This window comes from Choloepus didactylus, chromosome 4 (genome assembly GCF_015220235.1).
Source record: "Choloepus didactylus isolate mChoDid1 chromosome 4, mChoDid1.pri, whole genome shotgun sequence".
NCBI classification, from domain to species: Eukaryota; Metazoa; Chordata; class Mammalia; order Pilosa; family Megalonychidae; genus Choloepus; species Choloepus didactylus.
Genome location: NC_051310.1, coordinates 158381844 through 158405694, shown reverse-complemented (window position 1 = coordinate 158405694; position 23851 = coordinate 158381844). Strand labels below are relative to the sequence as shown.

The following is a 23851-nucleotide window of genomic DNA, read 5'->3' as shown; positions in this document are numbered from 1 at the left end:
GCCAAGGTTGAAGATATGGGTGCTAGACAAGGAGGGTCAGCACCACCTCTTTCCTACCAGTGAAAGTAGAGGCTGAACTAGGCTGGCCTGATCATGGGGATTAGGGGTGAAGAAGTGGGGGCAGTGATGTCCCTTGTCCACCAAGCCCAGATTGGAAACCAGCAATGTGAGACACAGCCCCCAAAGGGTCCCCTTTCCCCTTCCCATGAAGGAGGCATTTTCTTCTACTGAGCTCTCCTGCAGAAGCTAAGATATGAAAAGTCCTTCCTTTCATCTGACCTTGAGCCTTCCTGCTTCACTTTCAACCTATTTCCTTCTCATCACTTCTTAGCAAAGATGCAGGGTATGACGATGGTCACTGAGGTCCCTTACCCTTTCCAGTGTCCAGCATTCACTCTGCTTTGATGCTCAGGAGCTGCCAGGCACAGGATATGATGAAAAGAAATAGGCTGAAACCGCAGCAAGAACTGAGGTCAGAGTTGAGGAAGGGCTTTCTGACCACAAAGGGTGTGTGAGATGGCCAATATGTAACAGGAAACTAGGGAACCTCTGTCCCAGTATGTGAGGACAGTCTGTTTTTTTAGGGAAGAAGACCCCTTCAGACAGAAGCTGGATTTGTCTTTAGCTCGTCTCCTGAGCTGCCTCCCACCCTATCTCCCTCAATGGATTTTCTTCCCTCACCCAGGACTAAACAGACACTCTAAGCACACTCCTTGCCCCCGAGTTCAGATCTCCAGCCCAAACCTAGTTTTAAGCTGCACAGTGGCCCTGGCATGACCCTAGGGACTGGATTTCCTTTGGCCTCCTTTGGTTCTCTCGGCCTCTGCTGGGGGTGTGGACAGTCACTAAAACAAAGACTTGGGTAATAGGCAAGGTGACCAACTGCCTCAGTTTTCCAGGGACTCAAGGGGGTCCTGCAATGTGGAATTTTCAATGATAAACTGGGAAAGTCCTCAGGAAACTGGGACCAATTTGTCACTCTAGTGACTACATGTGTGTGCACATGGATGTTTCCTGAAAAGAACCTTCTCCTACATTGCCAACCTCAAAAGTGCCAGGACACAGAAGACTTTTGACATAGAGATAGAGAGGTTCAAAATGATGGGGGCTGAGGAGCGTCGGGGTGGAGTAAAGAATAACTAGCAGCCTTGGGAGAAGGAGCCGAGGCTTGGCAGAGAGAAAGAGGAGAGAAAAGAGAGGTGGCATCACCCTGGAAAATTCTTCCTGTTCTCCAGATATCCATGCTGTTCCCCTTACTCTCTTGTCCTCAACCCCCAAACTTCCGCTGGTTGGGTGAGTGGCTGGCTGGGGTCCCTCCAAGTTGGGTGGTCTTGGGGAGGGGTGGAGCAGATGGTTGGAGAGGAAGATGAGTCTCAGACTCCAGTGCCTCTACATAATTGTCCACTCCCTGTTTTCCCCCTTCCCCACTCTACCAACCACAAGACAGACAGGAAAACTTTCCTTTCAAACCCTGCAGATTGATCTTCCCTTTCCAGGGCCAGCATTTCCCCCCAGTCAGCTCTTACATGCCCCAGAGTGGCTCTCCATCCCCACCTCTCATTCAAGCTCCCATACCTTTCCTGCTTCTTTCTCCATTTGTTTTCAGAGTGGTTCTATGGTTTGTCCTGGGGGAACCTGTCCCCTTGGCTGGGAAGGGCAGTTCAAAATGTCACTGAAGGCTGGCACTGCCCAGCCCTAGCCTGACCCACAACCAGGGAACCAGGTGGCTTCAGTTCAACTCAGGCATGACCAGCCAGCAGAGGGCGCACACTCAAGCCATGGCTGCCTGATGCATTTCACAATAATAGCTACTGGCAGCAAGCAAGAAGTGCTGGCACATGGGCACATGCCAACCTGCAAGCACACAATATTCATTAACATGGACCATCACCACCCCGGCAATCCCTCTGTTTAGAGGAAACTGGGCCTGCCCCAAGTATATAACAATTCTGCCCTTCCAGATCCAAAACTGTGGTCTGAGAAGTGTCCCCCAAATGCTCGCGAGTGGTTCCCTGAGTTACGGGGGATCCAAAGGAGGTGGGGAAGAGCAGGCCCTGCTGTAGGGTTTGATGTCAAAGGTCCCATTTCAGACTGTCCCTCTCCACTCCGCCCCCGGGGTCCCCATTGCCCCCACCCTGCCCCACCACTTTTAGCCGAGGGGTAGCTCGGAGCTCCATGGTTCCCTCCCTAGAGCGGCCGCCCCCTCGGGTCTCCCCGGAGCCCTCGAATAGCCGGGTGAGGAAACTCGGACCGGCCCGGGGCAGCAGATCCCCGGCAGTGAATACGTAGAGCACGGGATTGACACTAGAGCTGAAGAAAGCCAAGGCCGTAGTTCCGGCGCGAGCCGCCTGGCCCGCCCCGCCGAGCTTCGCCAAGGTCCCTTCTGGCGGCGCCAGCACGGCGGCCGCCTGCAGAAGATTGACCGCGTGGTAGGGGGCCCAGAGCAAGCCGAAGGCGAGCACGATGGCGCTCACCAGCCGGCCCACCCGCGGCCGGTGTCGCCTGGCGCCCCAGCGGCTGCCCTGCAGCCGCGCCAGCGTCACGCTGTAGCAGCCGAGCACCAACCCGAAGGGCAGCACGAAGGCGGTGAGGGTCTCCAGACTCAGATGGGCGGCGGCGTGGGCCGGCGACGGGTGGCACAGCTGGCACACCTGGTCTCTCCAGAGGTGGCGGTAGACTGCGGCCGGGACGGCCAGCAGCAGGGCAGCCAGCCAGACGGCAAGCAGTAGGCGGCGGGCCAGGGCCGGGCTGCGCAGCCGGGGCGCCAGGAAGGGGCGGGTGACGGCCAGGCAGCGCTGCAGGCTGAGCAGGCTGGTGAGCAGGACGCTGGCGTACATGCTGAGCGCGCACACGTAGTACACCGCCTTGCAGCCCGCCTGGCCTAGGGGCCAGGCCCGCCCCGCCAGGAAGGCCACGAAGACCGGCGTGAGCAGCAGCACCGCGCCGTCGGCCAGCGCCAGGTGCAGCACGAGCGTGGCAGCCAGCGGTCGCCCCCGCGCAGGCCGCCAGCCCGCCAAGCTCCATACTACGAAGCCGTTGCCTGGCAGACCCAGCAGCGCCGCCAGCAGCAGGAAGGCCGTGCCTGTGGCCCGCGAGGACTGCGAGCTCAGCAGTGTCTCGTTCCCTGGGGGACGGTAGCAGACCGGCATCCTTCTGCCCTGTAAGGGGCTGGAAAAGGCCATAGAGTGCATTCAGGGGTGAGGCAAAAGCCCTAGTTACCCCTGATGCCAGGTGAGTTGGGACTGTGCCTCTCCACACTTCCCTGAAGCCTGCATCTCTAATGTGGGAGGGGGGGGGCGGGGGGCTTTGCACCCTTGAGGACCCCAGACTCAACTCTCTTTGGAAACCCGGATTCACTGCTCCCAGATAGCAGAGTTCCCATGCTCTTGGTTCCTTCCCCAGAGCTCCCTGGTGCCCAGACCCCCAGTCCTGACTCACAGGCTGTCACACTCTCCACCCTACTAGCCTGCTCCCTCCTTTTTAACCAGCCCCATTCCATATACCTCAGGGCAAAAGTGGGGAATACAGATGCTTGGACAGATCTACTTACCCAGCTGGGAGCAAGCCGGGTTAGAGGCTTGGAGAAGCTGAAAGGCAAAGCAGCAGAGGGCAAGATGCCTACTCCTATCCTAAGCCTGCCACACTGGCAGAGGGTGAGGCAAGAATGGGGAGGAACAACGTGGGGCTCATCCCTCATCCAACTCCTTCCCATCACTTACACGTCCAGGCATGTGAGAGCCTGCCTCCCCCAGGAAACAGGATAAACTAAAGGGGTGCAGATAAGGTTCCCTGGCCATGCAGGTGAGTAGGGACACCCTGCTGAATCCTGATCCTGCTCCAGCTTCTGCTTTCATCCCTCTCCCAGCTCTGGCCCCAATGCCCCTACCTCTCAACTTCTGCAGCCCCTACGTTCTCTGGCTTCCCTTGCCTGCACTCAGCAGAGAAAGTGACCCAGACAACTCACTCCCCCAGCTGCTCTATCAGCCCATTCCTGGCCTCCTGACCCTGCTGAGCCCCCTTTTTCTTCAATCTCAATCTATCTCCACCCACCTCTTGCCTTGGGCCCTGCCCCCAGCCTCTCCACCCTCAGGGTGACAACTTCTCAGTCTCAGCTTGGTACTAGGTTGTGGGAGGAGTGAGAAATGCAGAGGTGTAAGACTATAAGCTGGTTGGGGAGTCACAGCACGCAACTGCAAAGAGACCGCACTACCTGGCTGCGTCAGGATGATAAGAGGAAAAGAAAGGGTGCAGTGGTGGAGATGTGCTGAGAAGAAGACCTCTCTGGATGGAGAGGTCAGGCAAAGCTTGAAAAGAAAAAGTTATAAGAGGGACCTGGGAGATGGATAGAGTTGAGGGAAGGGGGGAAAAAGTCCTCTGCCCAGCCAACAGCCAGAACTGGGGGTTCCTTGGGAGTACACTGAGAATCTGTGCTCCAGGTCTTAGTTTGGGTTCCCTCCAAAGCAGAACCTGAGTTAAGGGCTTGGTTATAGGCAATCCTGTATTTGGGAGGTCAGCTCAGGAGTGAGGGAGCAGGGTGAGACAGAGAAGAGGAAAGCCAGTAAGAGGATTATTAAGGTCCCTTCCGTAGGCATCAGGAACCTCCGAGAAGTGTACAGAACACCTTCTGGAAAGGCAGAAGACTGGGGCATTTATTCTCAGCTCAATTAGTTTAGGGTTGCCCTGGAGGCATGAAGACCGCTACATACACTTCCAGCCTACACCTGTCAGGGGTTGAGTGAGCTGCCATGACTTCAGACAAGGCTTTAGGCAGGAAAGCAGAGATGCTTGCACTTGTTTGAGTGGTTCACTATTAGTGAGAGTCTGTGCTCCCAGGCAACTGTCCATCACAGCTGCACCTGAAATCAAAGATGGGACACAGGCCATTGAAAGCTAAAGTCCCATCAAAGGACTCCTCACCCCATTCACATCTCCTTCATGCCCATTAAATAAGAGACAGAAGGAGAAAGGTGAGAGAGAAGGTGATACCCCAGTGTGGCTGGTAGACAGTTCTGGAGAATGAGGCCACAGAAGTGTCGAGCCAGCCCCTCCCCTGGGCCAAAGAGGAAGGAACAACAAAGAAGGAAGGCCAGGGTCTCAGACAGGACTCTAAGGACTAGGCTTTCAAGAAACACCCTGGCTTTGGTGAACAGAGACAAAAATCCTCTCCTCACACCCCACCAAAGCATGCAGCCTTCTCTCTCATTTTCTCCAAGCCCGGCCCATGCTCCCATCTGGTTTCTCCACCCTCAGCCCTGCCCAGCTTGTCCTCAAGCTGCAGCTTACAGTTCTTCCAGTGGGTGGCAGTACGTAAGTGCAGATTTCATACAGTGCAGGTTCTGAGAGGATAGGAGCCACAGACTGTCCATAGAAATGCTCTCCAAAGAAATAAAACACCAGAGGTCACATTCCATCCTCTTATACAGCTCCAGTTCACTCTCACAATATGTGCCCCCACCAGAAATGCATACAGAAGCTTCAGTGGCTTTTTCTGGATGACTGGGCCTCAATCCTTCCTCCACAACCCCATCTAGGTCCCTCCCCCTCTCCCTGCCACTGGACTTTGTCCTTCTTACTGACCAGGCGGGGGGGGGCAGAGTCCGAGCTTGACTCATCCCCCACCTCACCAGGGCTGAGATCCTAGTTTTGTAACAGAAAACATCGCCATTTCAGCCCAGCACGGCAGAGAACAACCCAGCCCTGAACACAAACTGGGAGAGGCAACCTCCCCTACTCCTTCCTTCCACCATGGAATACCTCTCTGCTCTGAAACCCAACAGCCTGCTCAGGTGACTGCTAATTCTGCTCTCTACCCTGCAACTCTGGGGATGTGGGCAGGTCAACAAAACTCCACTCAGCCCCTAGGAGACTCATTTACCCATAACCCTCCTCCCCTCTCCAATTCCAACAGTGGGCTGGTCCAGCTCCAGAACCACCACTGCCCCCCACCCCTACCCAATGGTCTCTCCCCCTCTCCCTAGTCTGCTTCCCATCTGCAAACCTAGATCCCCCTCTATAGCTACTCCACCCCAGACCCCACTATCCCTATTGCACTCAACAAACCCCTCCTCACTCCTTGACCTTTCTCTCTGTTTCTAACTACCAGGTCAGTATCCAGTGTGAGCTCCGAGTTTGGCCGAAGGGTCTGGACCTCAGCTCCACTACGCCAGCGACCTTTCCGTGTCTGTGATCACAAGCGGACCACCCGGAAAGGTCTGACAGCTGCCACCTGCCAGGAACTGCTAGACAAGGTAAGTGGGCCAAGTCCCTGGGTTCCTATTGCTTGGGCAACAGTGAAAACGGGGTGATGGAGCAGAAAGGGCCGAGGTTGTATGGCTGACTCTCCCTCCCAGGGCTAAAAGCAGAGAGGTGAATTGAATGATCTCTGCTACATGTGAGTCAATTTGTTTATTTTCCAAATAGTGGGCTTTTTTTGGAGTATAGGAAGCAGTAGATATGGAAGGTTGGAGGGACAGAATTCAAAAGTCTGCAACGAACAGTAATTTGTATGGCAAGTAAAATTCAAATCCAGAATCTGCCACTTCCTAGCTGTCAAATCCTGATACAATAAATCTTGATAGATTATTCAACCTATCGAAACCTGAGTTTCTTCATCAATAAAAAGGAAATTAATACGCCCACCTCCTGGGTTGTTGAATGGAGTAAATGAAGCTAATGTATTTAAAGTGCTACATAGATACTTGGCTTAATAAGGATTCAAGAAGGTTAAGTGTCATTACCACTGAAAAGCAGTTCTGGAGGACTCCATGAGGGTGGGGGGGAGTGAGATGGGACTTTGTAGATAAGACAGAAGGATGGGCTTCAAGGGAACCTAGCCAGCTTTTCAACTCCAAACCAGCAGAAGTGTCTTGGAGGGAAGCAGAGGGAGATGACAATCACATGGTAGGAGCAAGGCAGGAACAAATAGGAAAAAAGGTCAGCTCCAAGTTAGAGCCCCCCCAACAACTAAAAAGACAGAGCGAGAGCCACAGAAGGGGAAGCAGAGCTGGGAAGTAGATCTGGGATATCAACCATAACTAGGGCCAGCGGATGGATGTTGGGCAGCTGGAGAGGGGAGGGGCCTGAGAGAAGCCCCACCCTTTTCCTCCTGTTTCTTGCCACCCAACAGGCATTGAAGGCCCTGCTGCTGAGGGGAGTGCTAACACTGGTTCTAGAAGAGGACGGGACTGCTGTGGAGAGTGAGGACTTCTTCCAGATATTGGAGGATGACACCTGCCTGATGGTGCTGGAGTCAGGGCAGAGCTGGAGCCCCATCAAGGTGAGAGGCCCACACTGGGGATGCTGTAGGCCACCTATCCTTCATAGCTCTCCTGAACTTCTTCTCTGGCCTAACTCTGATCTTGGGGACAGGGGTGCTAGGAGAGCTGTAGAGGTGTCAAGGACATCTTACAGACGACAGAGTTCAGGCAAGGGTGGGTCTGACCTAATGCAGAAGGGAAGAGGTGGTGGGTGTCAGGGTGTAAGGGACTACTTCATAAAATGGGGGTCCCCTGCAGAGTGGGGTGCTGTTATATGGCCTGGGCCGGGAGAAGCCCAAGCACAGCAAGGACATCGCCCGCATCACGTTCGACATATACAAGCAAAACCCCCGAGACCTCTTTGGCAGCCTGAACATCAAAGCCACATTCTACGGGCTTTACTCCATGACCTGTGACTTTCAAGGACTTGGCCCAAAGAAAATACTCAGGTCAGACATCAACATGTCCCACTTCCCCATCCCCTACAGGTGGAGAGGCCCTGCAATGCCTTCTCCTGCACTCTCCCATTCCCCAGTTAGCTTGCCCTTGTGAAAGGCTCCCAGAGCCCTAGCCTCCTCCAGGTTCTTATTTATCTGAATGCCCTTGTCTCTGCCTTCCAGGGAGCTCCTACGGTGGACCTCCATGCTGCTGCAAGGCCTGGGTCATATGTTGCTGGGGATCTCCTCTACTCTGCGCCATGTAGTGGAGGGGGCTGAGCAATGGCAGAGACGCCTCCATCCATACTGAACAGGGCTGTGAGCTTCTGCCCCAGGCTTCTTCAAAGAGACAAACACTGAGGGCTGTGACAGCATCAGGTTTCTGGACCTGGGCAGACAGTGCAGGCTAGATAATTCACCTGATTTCCCCACTGTCCTCAGAACCCATTGTTACAGGAGCCATCAGCATAATGCCTACACCCCCAACCCCCATCCTTTCCTGAAGAATACTGTCCCATCCCAGCTGTCTTTCTAGCCTCCCGCTTACCCTGAAAGGTCACAGGCATGCCCCTAGACATCTTGACCCCACCCTGAAATTGCTGCTACATCTAGATTCCTTTCCAACAACTCCTGTCCCTAGGCTCCCCAGCAAATGGAAGACAGCTCCCTCTAACTTTACCCTGAGAGCTCTATTTCTTCATACTTTTCCCAATATAAACAAACATTTCCAATAAAAATATATAAAATGTTTACCAGTAAGACTTTTGACTCCAATTTAAACCAGAAAAGGGATGGGATAGATACTCCCTTTCCTCCCACCCCCATCGACACCCAGTCCCAGATCCAAAGGCCTCAGTCTTCAAGTATTGAGTTCAGCGCTCGTCTTCGCTTGGCCACTGCCCCCTGCTGCTGTTCCCAGGCTTCTCGCCGTTTCAGGAAGGTAGTCAGGGCCACGTTTCGAGCCACATGGTGGCCAAAAGGGTCTCTTATCAGCTCCTGGTCCCGCTCCCCTGCAAGGGAAACCACTCCATGTTCAGTATCATCATGCGGTCACCCACCCACACCTGAAGACAAACTCTACTTGGGGTGAAGGTCCCTCCATTTTCCTCTGACTCCAGGCTTGCCTCTGGGATAGAGCTAACACCCCTCTCTCCAAAGAACACAAGTAGGGAGGAGGGATGGGAGTGCAAGGACGTGCAATCAGCAGAGGAGAAAAACAAAGTGGACTGCTAAGAACCCAGAGCCCAGACCATCCTTTGCACCTGAAATCTCTGTTGAATTTAAATCCACTCCCCAACCACCAAGTTATCTGGAGTAAGGGAAGGGAAAGTTTAGAGAAGTCGAACAGAGGCTCTGATACTCACCCAGCTCAGCAGCAATTTCTTTCCGGGCCCCCAAGGCTGCTCCACTCCAGATGGCATCTAGCACACGGCTGCCATGGCGACTACAGGCCAGAGCTACATATTGCCCCTGCATTGAAATAAACAAGAAGCAGGTCCCTCTAAGAAAGTCCAAGAAAGCGTGTTGTGAGAGTAGGAGGACAGCTGGAGAATGAAGTTTCAGAGGTTGAGTCAAAACAGTCTAAAAACTACTTATCCTCCCTTTGACTCTGAAGGTACAGCCCTGGGGGAAGCTCATATTCTCTGAACAGATGATGGTGGGGGAGGCAAGAAAGAAGCCAGCAGCCTAACCTTTAGGGTCTGCAGCAAACGGCGACGCTGCTTGCGGGTCACAGAGGGGCTGGTGAGGACAGCATCAAGCACATGGGAGCCAGCAGGGCTTTGGGCCAGAGCCAGAAGTTGTGGCCCTGTCAAGGCACCCAGACTTCGAAGCACAAGACCAGGGGTGGAGAAGTGTAGCAGATGCTGAAGCAGTAGAGACCCAAGGACTGTCACTTCCCCCAGGGTCCTGGCTGCAGCCATTTCCACCTGGCAGGAAAGAAAGAGGCAATTAGGAGGCAGCCACCAAACCAAGAGCATGAGCTACTTCCACCTGATGATCTCAGAGCTCTCACCACCCTCATCTCAGGGGTGAGAGGATTCCCAAGCCCTGGGAGGCCTGACCCCCATTAGTCAATGGTTTGGCCTCTCCTCTACGTCACCTGGTGCTCCGCGGGCACTGCCTCCTCCTCCTCCACTAGTTCATAGTACACCTCATAAGCCATCAAAGTGGCAAAGAGAGGCACACAGGCCACTTGCCGGGATAAAGGAGCCACACAGTGGAATGCCTAGAGGGGAAAACAAAACATGATGAATCTGAGAACTACTCCATCCATCCCTAACTCAGTCTTCCTAGGCAGGGGAAAGCAGTTGGAGAGGTGAGAATGCCTGACTCCACAAGAATATTAGCTCCATGAGGGTAGGCTCTCAGCTACCTCAAGGATCCCCAGTCTCTAAACACATGATAGGGACTAACTAAATGCTTATTCCTTAAATAAACTTCTCTCTTAGTTCTGGGAGACAGTTTTCTTCCCGGACTGTGAAAAGGCTTCTGTCCTTATTTTTCCCTGTTATCTGTGTACTCACAGGCATTAGACCTCTTGGATCCAGAGGAACAATAACTGAAAATTACATAAGTAATATGAAGTGGAATTTGGACTGAGGGCATAGTTGGGTTGTGGTAACATCCACTCACCTCCAACAACAGCTGCAGGACTTGGGCTTGGTGGGCCCCAACTCTGCGGCAGGCCCCCACCAGGGCAACAACTACCCCTGGGTGGCCCTGGGCCAGCACGGCTTCCAGGGCAGGGCTCAGCTCCTCAAACACAGGGGACAGCTGTGGGAAGACATGGGATAAGAATCTTTGGCATTCTGGTAATAGTGGAATAAGTTACTCAGAGAAATCTCCCTGCTGAAATCAATTTAAAATGCTAGACAAACCATAAAAAAGCACTGCCTTAAAAGCAATGAAGACAGGACAGACAGCTAACCTAGTCTATTCAACAAGTCAGTGTCTTTACAAAAAGGGGGGGAGGGCGAGAGAGAGAGAAAAGGGAATGTGCTAGGCAGTGACAGACTCAAAGGTCATAATAATAATCAGATGCCCTGTCCTGATTTGGACAAAACAGTTACAAAGTTCATTTCTGGAATGACTAGGCAATTTGTATATGGACTAGCTACTAGATTAAGATGAAAATTTATTGCCGTGGAAAGGTGGAGACTTGTATTAGAATAAGCAGGTTACAAAACAGCATATACAGAATGATCTCATTTTGTTAAAAAAAAGATACTTTTACTAATAAAATTAAGGTGCTAAGAGAGGTAACTGATGAGATAGGAATATGGTGTTTTTAAGTTTTTAAAATGTTTATTTGTATTTTCTTATTTTTGCTGCTCTATTTTCTGTCTTCACACACAAAAAAAGCTTTTATTATTACAAACCAATGCATTCCAGGTATAAACTTAGAATATTTTAAATATTCTAAATATTTTAAATATACATTTAGATGTGCTTTGACAAATTTACACACCCAAGTAACCACCACCACAACTGAGATATAAAAAGTTTTTTAAAAAATAAAAGTAGTAACTTTACATGGGGAGGAGGGAAGCAATAAAGACCTAGTAGGGAAGTGCCAGGACAATGGTGGGGTAAAGCCTGCATCCAGAGAAATTTGGGGAATACAGCAACTCCAAAGCTTCTTTTGCCCTGAGGGCACTTGCCCATATATTTCAGGACTTTGGTTTGTCTGGACAAGGCCTGGGACAAGGAGGCAGTCTTAGAGGATCTGATTCATTTTGGGAAGGGAATTTAAATGGCCGTAATCTCAGAGTAAGAGGGGGCTAGAATTAAATCTGCCCTCCCAACCTAACTCCCAACCCACGAGACCACAGGGAAGCATGCCTTGGTGCTAAGCAGCAAAGGAAAAAACGACAATACGACAACAGCCCCAGTGCTCATATGGATTTGGAGCCAAGTACCCAGTCTGGATGGGCCATGGAAACTCAATCTGCAAACCTGCTTATTCTAATACAAGTCTCCACCTTTCCATGGCAATAAATTTTCATCTTAATCTAGTAGCTAGTCCATATACAAATTGCCTAGTCATTCCAGAAATGTCCTTTGTAACTGTTTTATCCAAATCAGGACAGGGCTGGTAGTGTTTTCTGACATGTGGCAAAAGCCACAACAAATCCTCTCTGGGAGGAAGGCACCTTCATTCTAAACTCTAGGAAACCTCCAGGAATAATATTCCAAGGGCAGTGGCCAGCACATTGTCAAAGATAAAGAGGTAGGCATTCAATAAAATAAGGCTCCAGAACAAGAACTAGCAGAAACAGCAGACTACAGAAACAGACTCAGCACAGCTCCTGACTCACCAGCTCAGGGGTAGTGACAGCATCCAGCAAACGCTGCAAAGGGAAGTTGGCAATGGGATGTGCAGCCAAGGTCTGCAGCTGCCCCTGGAAGTGATCCACAAAGAGGCTCTGGAGCCTTGGGGGCTCCAACACTAGCAGCACCTGCTCCAGGAGTCTGGAGCTTGTTTGATCCCGCAGAAACAGCAGTAGGGGGCTGGGGACAAGAAGAAAGGGATCAGTTGGTCACAATTCCAAAATACAGTTGCAACACAACACCCCATTCATTTCATACTACCTCATCAACCTGGGTCGATCTTGGGGCCCTGATCGTACCTGCCATCTGCTGAGGAATTGCGGGTACTCAGGTAGCCAATCACAGCATTACAGAGACGGGCACAAAACTGGGGCAGTTTGAGGTGTAAAATCTGTAAGGCCACTTGAAGGCAGAAGCTGGAGATCTTGTCAGTGATAAACACTGTGGGGAGACAGCAGAAATAACAAAAGCAGCCTTCCCAAAATCCAGACAATCTGTACAACCTTCAAGCAACAAGGCTGGACAAAAGGATCTTTACAGAGTGCTTTGCAACATCAAACCAGATCAAGTTTGAGAAGAAGATAAAAAAGACTGATTTAAATAAGGGCCTTATTTGATGGTAATCACCTCTAGAAAAGTAGATTTTTTTACACTCTTCTGCTACTTTCCTCCTTACCAGCAATGTCCTGCAGAAAACAGGAGCTCAGGTCCTGAAGGCGATTCAAGAAGGTTTCAGGGACCTCAAAATCAGTTGGCTTACATTCCCGAGCTTGGGCCCTTTGTGCTTCTGAAGGAAGATCAAGAACATGTGGTGAAATCACAAACTCCCATCCAGGAGGGAGAAGGATTCCACAGATGAACAAGGATTTGGCTTGGAGACATGGAATCGATGTGGTACACCAGAATGTCTCTTCTCATCTGGGTGACTGAACTGAGCCTACTTTTGTTTCCATTTTTCTAAGAAACTTCCCCCAGCTCTCCCATGGTCCATAGGAGACAGTCCAAACTCCTCAGCCAGGTGTTCAAGGCATTCCAAAAATCAAGCCTCATGTAAAAACTCTCTAACCTTATTTCTCAGAGCTTTTCAAAATGTAGGTCACAATCTATAAGTGTATCATGATATCAATTTGGTGAGTCTCAACCAACATTTTTAAATGGAATGTAACAAAATAAAATAAAAAAGGAAAAAAAGTAACAGAATGCACGGCATTTAGTAAGTCTCTTAAACTTCTGCTTAAATCTAATACATGTATACAGACATATATGTATACTAAATAATGTTAAAAAACAAATTTCTTACAGTGGGTTGTGATTTAAAAAAAAAAAAAGTTTGAAATCCACTGCTGTGTATGAATCACTCCCTTCTCTGCCCCCATTTTAACAGCTATCCCCTAAACACACTTACAAATTCTCACCTCTGGGCCTCTGCATATAGTAATCTTCGGCCTGCTAAGCCCTGTCCTAATTTCCATGCTAATTCTTCAAGGTCAAGTGCCCCTATGAAGACTTACTCTTCTTTTTACTCTCTCCTTCTGAACTTCCTAAACTCTCCTTCCCTCCAGGACTACTTTCTTCTTTTGTAATACTTACCAGGTGACTGGTAGCCACGGGACCTGGCTCTCTCAGACTCCAGAAGAGTCCCTCCTAACACCTGCAGGAGAGTTCTGACCACGAAGCTGCCATGTGTGTCTCCACAGTAGAAAAGAAAATCAACACACACCTCAGAGGCTAATCCCAGAACCAGTTCCTCCAGAGTCTCCAGGGAACTTTTCTTTCCATCCTTTTCCTCCTCCTCTTCCTCCTCTGAAGAGTTCCCCAGCAAGCGAGGCAGCTGCAGCAAAGCACTTTGCAACACATGGACCCCACACCGATGACAGGCCACAAAGCGCAAGTTAGAGCGCAGAGCAGCCCATACTCGACACAGTGGTTTCAAAGGACTGAAACCCAACAGTTCCTGCAGCACTTCACTGCCACTCCTGTTCGTGGCCAAGGCTAGGGCCTGAGCCTCCACTTCCTTCAATACATTCTGCACCATCAGCTCTGGAAAGATGAGAAAAGAAATAATTTAGAGATAGTGAGAAGACGACAAGGTTACGTTCCATCACTCAACCAAGGGGTGGGGGGGCAAGGAAGAAGAGATGGGAAATAAAATTAAGTCCCAAGGCCTTGAACACCCCCTAAATCTCCTTGCCTGTTCCGGATTTTAATATCCGGAGAGACCTACCCTGAAGCTGCTCCCTACCTCGTTCTTCCCCGGTCTCGGGAGCTTCTTTTAGAGCTGAAAGCGCCCGGCGGAAATACCCCAGAGCTTCGGTGCTCAGGTGAGGATGTGCATCAACAGCCAGCTCCGAGGACGCGTCCGGAGGCGGACGGGGTTGCAACTCGCGGCCTGGTGGGGGGCGCCCCGACCTCTTGGCCCCGCGACCCCGTTTGCCGCCAGCTGGAAACCGGCGCCCCGCCTTGTGGGAGGAGCGTGGACCCAGCCCCATGGGTGCTGCGGACCCTGTCGGTCTCCCAAAACTCTCTTAGCCGCCGAGGGACCGCCACGCACCACAGAACAAGCAGGCTCCAACCAACTTCAGAAACGCCGGCGCATTCAAGGCGCAGCATCTTGCGTCATAGCTCCGCGACGGCCTCCAGCCGGGGGGCGTGGCTGTGCCCGCAGATCGCGCCGCTCCCACTTCACTGCCCTAAACCCAGCCTAGAGCAACGCCCCCTTGGCCCGCGCCCTTATTTTAGACCCCATCCTGCTCTCGCTGAGTCCTGCCTGCGAGTCTCCAGCTCTCCCTAGGCCAGAGCTCGTACTTTCCACCGCAACGCTCGTCATATTGTCCTGCCGCCGCGGTCGAAATCAAAGTTTTCGAGCCACAGGTATGGCGAGCTAAGGCAACGCGAGGCAGCACAAGTAACAGGTAGAGACGCGAATTCCCCACTCGGCTCGGAGTCCCCGGGCCTCGCGCTCTACGCCCACCGGGAAGCGGCGCCCAAGTTCGGCCGGACTGGGCCATGCTAAGGCTCGAACTCCAGATAGCCCGGGACTCTGAGGGTCCCCCGTCCCAGAACTTCCCACCCCCCACCCAGTCAGCCCTGCTCAGAGGATCCCAGGAGGTGTCCAGCCCTGGACAACCCTACCCCGTCCCCTTCACTCCCTACGCCTCCCAAAAGGAACAGACAGCTCTGCCATAGGTCCCGCCTTCAGTTACACCCTCTGTTACTTTCTCCCCTCTTGTCATAGGATCCCAACCCTTGCTCCCCTTCCTGCTGCTGTTTTGGGTCCCTATATACACATACACAATCTGCGGGCTTTCCTCAGATTAAGTCTTTGCCGCCACAGATTTTCCCCCTTTGCCCGAATCATGGCAACGCCTATGAAGGGCCAAGTGTGCGTGGTGACTGGTGCGTCCAGGGGTATTGGCCGCGGCATTGCCTTGCAGCTCTGCCAAGCAGGCGCCACCGTTTACATCACTGGCCGCCATATGGACACACTGCAGACCACTGCTCAGGAGGTGAGCGCTTCCTCTGGGACCACAGCACAGAAACCACCTGAGGGTGGTTAACGCCTTCTCCGGTTCTCCCTTGACCCCTTACTAGAAACCATACTATTCCTCAGCAAAACATGAATATTTCTTCAAAGTGGGATAAATAAAGGCCACAAAGAAACTTTAGGTCGGGTCAAATTTCGCCACCAAATTTTTTTGAGCTTCAGGGATTTGGGAATTACAACTAAAGGATTGTAGATTTGTGCATTCTTCTATTTTAGCAACTATGTAATGAACTGTACATTTTCATTTGGAAGCTAGATTTCCCTACTAGATTTCAGTTTGATAAATATGTGGGTGCCTATAATTTGCTAGGTGCTGGGCAAAGTACTGAAGTCACCAAGATTAATAAAATGTAATCTGCCCTTAAAAAGATTGAGTCCAACAGGAAGTCAGATGCAGAGATCAGTTATTTCAGTGTAGTGTGAATGAGGCAAGTGATAAGAAGGAGGGGTAACAGAAGACTTTGGAACGATAGAGGGTAGACATGGAGATCACAGGGGGAGCAGGATTTTCAGGGAAAGCATTCTGGAGGAGGTGATTCTCGATCCGAGTGTTGAAAGGTAAAGAGAGTTAGGAAAGGCATTCCAGCAAAGGGAGCTACAAAAGCAGAGGGACAGTGGTGCAGCAATGTGGATGCTGTGAGTAATAAATGCTAGAGCATAAAAGTACAAGGGAAGAGTGTGGGGGAGGGGCTGGAGAACTTTAACTTTATTCTCTAATAGATGGGGATCCAGTCAAATTTTAAACAGATTGGTGTTTTAGACAGTTCATACTGGCTGTGGTATGAAGAATTAATTTAAGGCAGAAAGACCCTTTAAAGAGTCAGACAAGCAGGTAGGAGGCATTGCCATAGTTCATGCAAGAGGGTAAAAGAGTGTGATCCAAAGCACGGGTGAGGAGGACAGGGGATTGTTCTAGAATAAGGCAACCTGCTTTCTGCAAAGTTGGATGATGGGGACACATTTGTAGAGGATGAGGCAGAATGGAAAGTGGAAATAGTTCATGCCTAATAACTGATTTCTCAGTTACCAAGGAGGAGATTGGTGGAATAAGGGTAAGAGGGGCTCCAGGTGAGTGCTGAAGAGTGGGAGCTTAAGGGCATGAGAGATGGAAATGACCAAGGATGAGGAAAAGGATCGTTACTCGTCTCTCAAGGGCTGGCTCCATGCTTTATTTGTCCCTTATTCTCCATGTGCAGAACACAATGCCTTGCACGTGGTAAGCCTCGATAAATGTCTGTTGATGTTAAATGTGAGATCCCAATCCGCGTTTGCTGCGGGTGGGGAGCAGCGGGAGGAGCCTCTCATTCCTGAAACTCCCCAAATAGACACAAGAGGGAGGGCTTGCTCATCAGGTCCTCTCAGCTGCTTGCCTACTCAGCTCCCAAGTTCACTTTGACCGGGGAGTTGCATTCTGTCTGAAACTCGCGGTGCTACTGTGAGCACACATCTCCTCTGTCCCTCTTTAGGCGCAATCCCGCGGGGGCCGGTGTGTGCCCGTGGTGTGTGATTCCAGACAGGAGAGTGAAGTGCGAAGCTTGTTTGAGCAGGTGGATCGGGAACAGGAGGGGCGTCTGGATGTGCTGGTCAACAACGCCTATGGCGGGGTCCAGGTACCCTTTGAACTCTGATGCCAGCTTCATGCTCCTGACCCTCCCCTGACCCCTGAGTCCTCATCCCCACTCACTGTCCCGTCTGTTTCCCAGCCCCTCACACCTTCTTGCTTTCAGATCATCCAATCACTTACCCTCCCTCTGTCTTCCAGATGGTTTTGGACAACAAGCAGAAGACATTCTGGGAACGTCCCGCCTCTCTGTGGGACGATGTCAACAACGTGGGACTCAGGTGGGTTCTCCCCTTGCCCCACTGCAAGGACCTGGATTCCCCTCACTCGCTTACCCAGGCCAAGGACCACGCCTTTCCCCTCAGGCCCTCTCCTTCCCTGGGCCTCCCCACCGCTCTCCCACCCCTTCTTCCTTCTGTCCCATCTGCCCCACTTACCTCTGGAAAAGTTCCATCTGAGTGAGTCTGTGTGTGGGAATGTCAGCTTTGCCTTGTTTCTGTCAGCAGTTTTTATCTGAAGGAGCTCTTGGCCTCTCTTCCTGCCTCACGCCCCGCCTATTCGAATGCATGACCAACAAGGGAGCCTCCTTCCCTTGTTAGCTCAAATCCCACACAAATGTTGGTAATCTGTGTTTTCAAAAGTCGTTAGAGGAAGAAAATGTTTTATTTTAGACCAAGACAAGGTTAATAAGAATGAGTAAGTGTCATCCCTCCTTAGCCTCCCCATCCTCACTCCTGACCCACAGGTCAGAGTTGGGAGTGCAGGGGTGTCACAGAGTTTCACAGACATCTGACACTGCAGCCAGCGAGAGGTGGAGGCACAGCATTTAGAATTCTCCCAGCATAATATGCACTTGCAGTGTCCTTGTTATTATTGGTGGAATGATGTTACTTACCCTCTCAGATAATTAAACTATACCTGATGGATATGACCAGCACCTGTGGGACTAACCAAGAGATTATCTGCAAATATCTGACCAAATCCTTTAAGAATACCTAGAGATTTTGGGACTCTGGCAGCAATCCCATGAAAGCAGGACTAGAATGCAACTGTGATTTCTAAAGTGGAAGAAAGTTTTTGAGGACAGAAGGAGATGTTCAGCTCAGAGACAAGAAAGGAAAACTCAAAAAGCTGGAAACTGGCAATGCCCATGTCCATATTCCTCCAAAGAGAGGTGCTTTCCACACCCTTGTCTCTTGCCAGTCCAGGTTTTGAGTCCACAAGGCAGAGACCCAGACCTGGACTCTAGTCTTGGGCCCTGATGAATTCTCCAAGGTAAAGGCCACTTTGTGAGCTTCTCGGTAGCCCACCAGCACCCCCTTACACACACACACACACACGCGCGCACACACACGCATTTACTGGTTCCTTCCTCTGCATTCTTTGGACTGGCCTTTCCTTTTCAAACTGTAAATCTACCTGTTTCCATTTGTAGAGTCCTGAGTGTTCCTCATGGCAAAAGAAGTTTTTCTGCTTACCAAATGTGTGTGTATGTGTTTTAATTATTGGAAAAAATTAAAGCCCGATAGAATCTTATTCCCCTCACCACTACCCTCTTCCCCCTCTCCTGAGATACCCAGTGTTAGTGGTGTGGTATATATTCTTTCGAATATTCCACACAAATATCTCTAATTCTTTGTTATACTTGAAAAATTATCCATTGGGAGGATGTACCATAATTTATTTATCTAATCTCTTAATTAAAGCAATTGGGTTGTTTCCTGTTTTTCCCAATTAAATAGTGCTGCTCTGGATGGCCTTTAATTCAAGCAGGTATTTCTACAGAATACCTCCAATAGAAGGATCTCTAGGTCAAAGTGTATACATTTCTTAAAGATGTAACAAATATTATCAAATTGCCCTCCAAAAAGACCCCAACAATTTATAATCTCACATCAATGAAGGACAATATCGATTTCCCATGTCCTCAACCAAACTGGACAATCTCTGCTACTCTGATAGGGTAAAAATATCTCAAGATTGTTTTAATTCACACTTCTTTAGAACTGTTAGTGAGGTTTTTCATTTGTTTTCCATTGGTTTACTAGCTTTTTCTTTTTTTGTAATTTCTTGTTTGTGTTATTATTCTTTTTCACATTGGTTTGTAAGAGATCTTTGTGGGAGAGATCCCTTTGGAATATGATTTGCTAATGATTTCCCAGTCTATTACTCATTTTTTCATGCTTATGCCCCACCTCTCTATATAAATGTATATATATAAGAATGTATATCTGTATATGTGTATATAGTATACATGCATATATATGTTTTACTTTAAAGAAGTCAAATCTATCAGTCTTATCTTTGGTAGTTTCCATCTTGGTGTGATGCTAAGAAAAGCCTTCCCCACCCGAAGTTTACAATCACAGTCACCAGTGTTTTCTTTTGGTACTTTCGTGCTTTCACTTTTTTGAATTCAAGTGTGAGATTCTTTTGGAATTCATTCCGAAATAATAAATAAGATAGAGAACCAACGCCCCACCCCATGACTGACCAGGCATCCTGAATCCATTTATCAAATGACCCATCTTTCCCCATTGATTTGAAAATATGGTCAATTCTCATTTATCTTGGATCTAATTTTTGTCTATATTCATTTTACTGATAGATCTGTCTATTGTTATGCCTGCACTGCATTCTTTTCGCTAGTTTGTCCTTGTCCGTTTTATTACAAGGTGAGGGTACGCATCCCCCTCACCCGCCATCATTCTTCTTTTTCCAGGATTTTCCAGGCTGCTCTCATATGTTTATTCTTCTCATTGAGCTTTAGATTATTTTGTTAATTCCTCCAAAAACTGTTATTGAGATAATTCATTCAAGATTTAATTGCATGTATGGATTAATTTAAATAGAACTGTTTTATATGTTGATTCTACTTTATCTTTGAACAAATTATGCCTGCACTTATTCTTACATATTGGGCAGAATTTTTGTATACTTTTTTCCGTGTAGAGCCTGTACATTTCTTCAGTTTTCCCCTGAGGTATTTTACATCTGTAATTGCAATTGTAACTGGGCTTTATGCTTCCATTCCTTCTAAAGATTACTGTGTCTCGTCTATCGGTGATTGATTTTTAACCACTTTTCCTCAGTATGTGGCCTCAAGTCGGATTTCCCAAGTCTGCAGCCTTCCCTCTGTTGACTACAACCGCTAGAGGGCAGAGGAAGCTGCGAGGGGGCCGCAGCACCCTGACAAGCGCTAAAGGCAATTAATACCTTCTTCCCGGTCCCATCCTCCAGGGGCCACTACTTGTGCTCGGTATATGGGGCGCGGCTAATGGTACCAGCTGGCCGGGGGCTCATCGTGGTCATCTCCTCCGTTGGGGGACTGCAATATCTCTTCAACGTTGCCTATGGCGTGGGCAAAGCTGCGGTGAGGACACGGTGGCATGGGAGTCAGGAAGGGGTCTGGGCAGTGGGCAGAATGGTAAGGCGGGCTGGCCCTCACCTCTCCCTTCACCGCTCCATGGATAGTTCCTTTGCTGGGTTTCTCAAGGGGCTCCTCTCCTGAGTAGGCATTGCACTGGGGAAGGAGGGCAGGTGGGACTGGGAAGAGTAGGGGGCTTGGACATGCCCAGGTGAAGCAGGGAAGGTGTGGAGGAAGGTGACATGGCCAGAGGACCTGGCTCTCACCCTGCCTTTGGTCCCTCCACAGTGTGACAGGCTGGCTGTTGACTGTGCCCACGAGCTGCGACGCCACGGGGTCAGCTACGTGTCTCTGTGGCCAGGTTTGGTGCAGACAGAACGGGTGGCGGAGTATGTGACAAAGGGAGACTCCTCTGAGGATCCCCAATTTAAGCAGGTTGGCAAGGGGAGGGTGAGGGAGGCAGGGGGATTAGCTTCCCCATCCTCAACAACAAGACCATAACAACCACACTAAGGGTAGCTGCTCCCACTTACCGAGTACCTGAGCACTGTACACACGTTATTGCCTTTAATCCTGGAAGGGAGATATTATCTCCATTTTACAGATGGAGAAAATGAAACTCAGTGAGGTTAAGAAACTTGTTCATATGGCATAAGTAGAAAGGCTTCCTAGGAAAGAAGAAAGGCTGTCTGGTTCCAAAGCCCTTACATTTAACCCCCACATTGAGCTGCTAACTTAGAAGGCCCAGGCACTAGTCAGCACCACCAGATCCTTCCACTCAGGGAGGCAGTGGGTCCTGGTGGGGGGGCGCCAGGCTCACCTGGATATGGGCTCTGGGCATCCCCTAAGTCATTGGTTCCTGCAGGTGGAGCCATGAGGGTCTTTCTTCTGGAACAGAAGGTGAGAGGGGAAAAGAGGCCCAGGCAGTGCTCTTGGATATTAACTCTTCACTTCTCTGCCCCTGTGTTTCAGCTTAGCTCACTTTTCTCATCTGCGGAAACCACAGAAATGAGTGGCAAATGTATCGTGGCTTTAGCAACAGGTGAAGCAGTTGCGGGCAGCTGGCAAAAAGAAAGGGAAGGTCTCAGGGTGGTGGCAGCCAGTAGTGTGTCCTGGTTTGGGAAGTGGTCAAGAAGGAATAAGCCCTTCTCTTCTCTGGCTTCTGGAGGCCTACAGAGTCAGGAATTCCAGTGTGAAGTTTGGGAGCCTTAGGAACTGGCTCCTAGGAAGTGTGGCCAGGAGTCATAGGCCCAGGAACCGTTCCAGGACCAGAGGAAAACAGTTCTCCTGAGCTTTTGTTCCAGTTTGCTAATGCTGCCATTATGCAAAATACCGGAAATGGATTGGCTTTTATAGAGGGGGTTTATTTGGTTACAAATTTACAGTCTAAAGGCCATGAAAATGTCCAAATTAATGCCAACACAAGTATACTTTCATCGAAGGAAGGCCAGTAGTGTCCAGAAATCCTCTGTTAGCTGGGAAGGCATGTGGCTGGCATCTGCTTGCTCCCAGGTTGCATTTCAAAATGGCATTCTCCCAAATGTCAGCATCGGGTTTCAATGGCCGTCTTTAAAATGTCTCTCTAAGCTGCAGCTGCTCCTGCACTGAGCTCCTTCTGTCTGAGCTTTTATAGGGCTCCAATAAACTAATTAAGACCCATGCTGAATGGCTGGGGCCACACCTCCTTGGAAATAATCTAATCAAAGTTATTACCCACAGTTGGGTGGGTCACATCTCCATGGAAACAGCCTAATCCAAAGATTCCAATCTAATCAACTTCTAATACATCTTCCCCCACAAGACTGTATTAAAGAGCATGGCATTTTGGGGGACATAATACATCCAAACCAGCACAGCTCCTGAGCCTGTCTCAGTGGGACTCTGTCCCATTGGACCCAAACCCTGTGTTCTGTGCCACTCCTAAGCCATCTCCAGCTGTATGTGTGTATCCACAGACCCTAATATCCTGAGCCTGAGTGGGAAGGTGCTGCCATCTTATGATGTTGCTCGACGTTATGGCCTTCGGGATGTGGATGGTGAGAGCTCTGGACCTAGCAGCCAGCCCTGACTTGCTTCATTCTGTTCCCTGCTCACTCCTTCTCCCTCACTCTCTTCCTGTTCCTTCCTCAATCCCATTTAATCTCCTTGGCCAAGGTTGGGATGTCCAGAGAGTGGGAAATGAGGGTCGAATCCTCCTCTTTCTGTTGTCCCCAGGCCGCCCTGTCCAGGACGTTTTATCTTTGAGCTCCGTCCTTTCCAACAACTTCAGGCTAAACTGGCTGGCCTCCTACTTGCCTGGCTTCCTCCGTGTGCCCAAATGGATTGTAACCCTCTACACTAGCAAGTTCTAAGCCTCCTTGCCTGACAGCACCTCTCTGCTTTTCTCAGATGGTCTGGGGATGGGTTCGCATGTCTCAGTGGAAATAGGCAGCCTTTCTAGCCTACCTAGACCCTTGATTCAAAGAGAAGGATTCTGCTGTGTGTCCTTGCTGAGCCTAGGGGGCTCTTATAGGCCCTTCTTTGTGCCTTGATTTTCCTCATCTTTACATTTTACTTTTTGCGTCTGTATTGAAAATACCCAAGGGGCTAATAAAGGTCTCATTTCTCCTTCAACATGTTTTTTTGTGTTTTTTTTTTAACTTTTCATTTTGAAACAATTTCAGACTTACAGGACAGTTGAAAAAATTATGCAAGCCCTATCTATCTATTTTCTGAACATTCGAGAGCAGGTTGCATGCATGCCCTTGAGCACATAATGCTTCCATGTACATTTCCTACAAACAAGGTTATTCACTTATGTAATCACTTTTAGTACAGATGGTGAGTTCAAGAAATTTAACATTGATATAAAGCTTACATTCTATATTCCAATTATTTCTTATGTCCCTATACTATCCTTTTGAACCTTCTCACCTCTATTCTTAGATGCCATCCAATATCATGTATTGCATTTAATTGCAATTATCTCTTTAGTTTATTTTTCTTTCTTTTTTTTTTAATTGTAGAAATATATAAACAACATAAATTTTCCCACCCCAGTCCCTTCCAAGAATACCATTTAGTGGGATTAATCACAGTCATAATGGTACCACCACTACCATCCATTACTAGAACTTTCCCTTCACCCAAACAGAAACCCTACATTCATTTTGCATTAACTCCCCATTGCCCCTGCTCTCATCCCTAGTAACCTGTACTCTACTTTCTGTCTCTGAGTTTGCATATTCTCTAATTTAAAAAAAATTTTTTTATTGAGATTGTTCACACACCATACAATTATCCAAGGATCCAAAGTGTACAGTTTCCCCCAGTACCATCATACAGCTGTGCATCCATCACCACAATTAATTTTTT

At 49.5% G+C, this 23851-nt stretch overlaps 4 protein-coding genes across 7 annotated transcripts; 2 read left to right on the top strand and 2 right to left on the bottom strand.

The window, feature by feature from the left end:
• Positions 1–427: 427 nt before the first annotated feature.
• Positions 428–5789, bottom strand: LTB4R2 (leukotriene B4 receptor 2). Of its 3 annotated transcripts, XM_037834676.1 has the most exons (3): positions 5284–5789; positions 4722–4856; positions 428–3168 (listed from the first exon to the last, which is right to left on the bottom strand). In XM_037834676.1, exons 2-3 carry the CDS (start codon positions 4745–4747, stop codon positions 2073–2075), a joined length of 1122 nt encoding a protein of 373 aa, XP_037690604.1. In that variant the 5' UTR covers positions 4748–4856; positions 5284–5789; the 3' UTR covers positions 428–2072. The 3 variants fall into 3 exon arrangements, with proteins under 3 accessions (XP_037690604.1, XP_037690603.1, XP_037690605.1); XM_037834675.1 differs by lacking the exon at positions 4722–4856; XM_037834677.1 differs by lacking the exons at positions 4722–4856; positions 5284–5789 and adding an exon at positions 3551–3798.
• On the top strand, positions 2841–8452 carry CIDEB (cell death inducing DFFA like effector b). Its single transcript, XM_037834682.1, has 6 exons — positions 2841–3231; positions 5671–5786; positions 6104–6248; positions 7127–7276; positions 7515–7705; positions 7877–8452. The coding sequence occupies exons 2-6, from the start codon at positions 5746–5748 to the stop codon at positions 8001–8003; spliced, it is 654 nt and encodes a 217-aa protein (XP_037690610.1). The 5' UTR covers positions 2841–3231; positions 5671–5745; the 3' UTR covers positions 8004–8452.
• NOP9 (NOP9 nucleolar protein) lies at positions 8418–14624 on the bottom strand. Its single transcript, XM_037834672.1, has 10 exons — positions 14268–14624; positions 13616–14065; positions 12702–12812; positions 12325–12466; positions 12013–12205; positions 10328–10468; positions 9795–9920; positions 9385–9621; positions 9058–9163; positions 8418–8703 (listed from the first exon to the last, which is right to left on the bottom strand). Exons 1-10 carry the CDS (start codon positions 14512–14514, stop codon positions 8546–8548), a joined length of 1911 nt encoding a protein of 636 aa, XP_037690600.1. The 5' UTR covers positions 14515–14624; the 3' UTR covers positions 8418–8545.
• Positions 14625–14664: 40 nt separating this feature from the next.
• DHRS1 (dehydrogenase/reductase 1) lies at positions 14665–23110 on the top strand. 2 transcript variants are annotated; one of them, XM_037834680.1, is made up of 9 exons: positions 14669–14896; positions 15360–15531; positions 17036–17179; positions 17332–17411; positions 20371–20503; positions 20786–20932; positions 21470–21539; positions 22453–22533; positions 22712–23110. In XM_037834680.1, the coding sequence occupies exons 2-9, from the start codon at positions 15382–15384 to the stop codon at positions 22846–22848; spliced, it is 942 nt and encodes a 313-aa protein (XP_037690608.1). In that variant the 5' UTR covers positions 14669–14896; positions 15360–15381; the 3' UTR covers positions 22849–23110. The 2 variants fall into 2 exon arrangements, with proteins under 2 accessions (XP_037690609.1, XP_037690608.1); XM_037834681.1 differs by lacking the exon at positions 17036–17179 and having other exon boundaries at positions 14665–14896.
• The last annotated feature ends 741 nt before the right edge of the window (positions 23111–23851 follow it).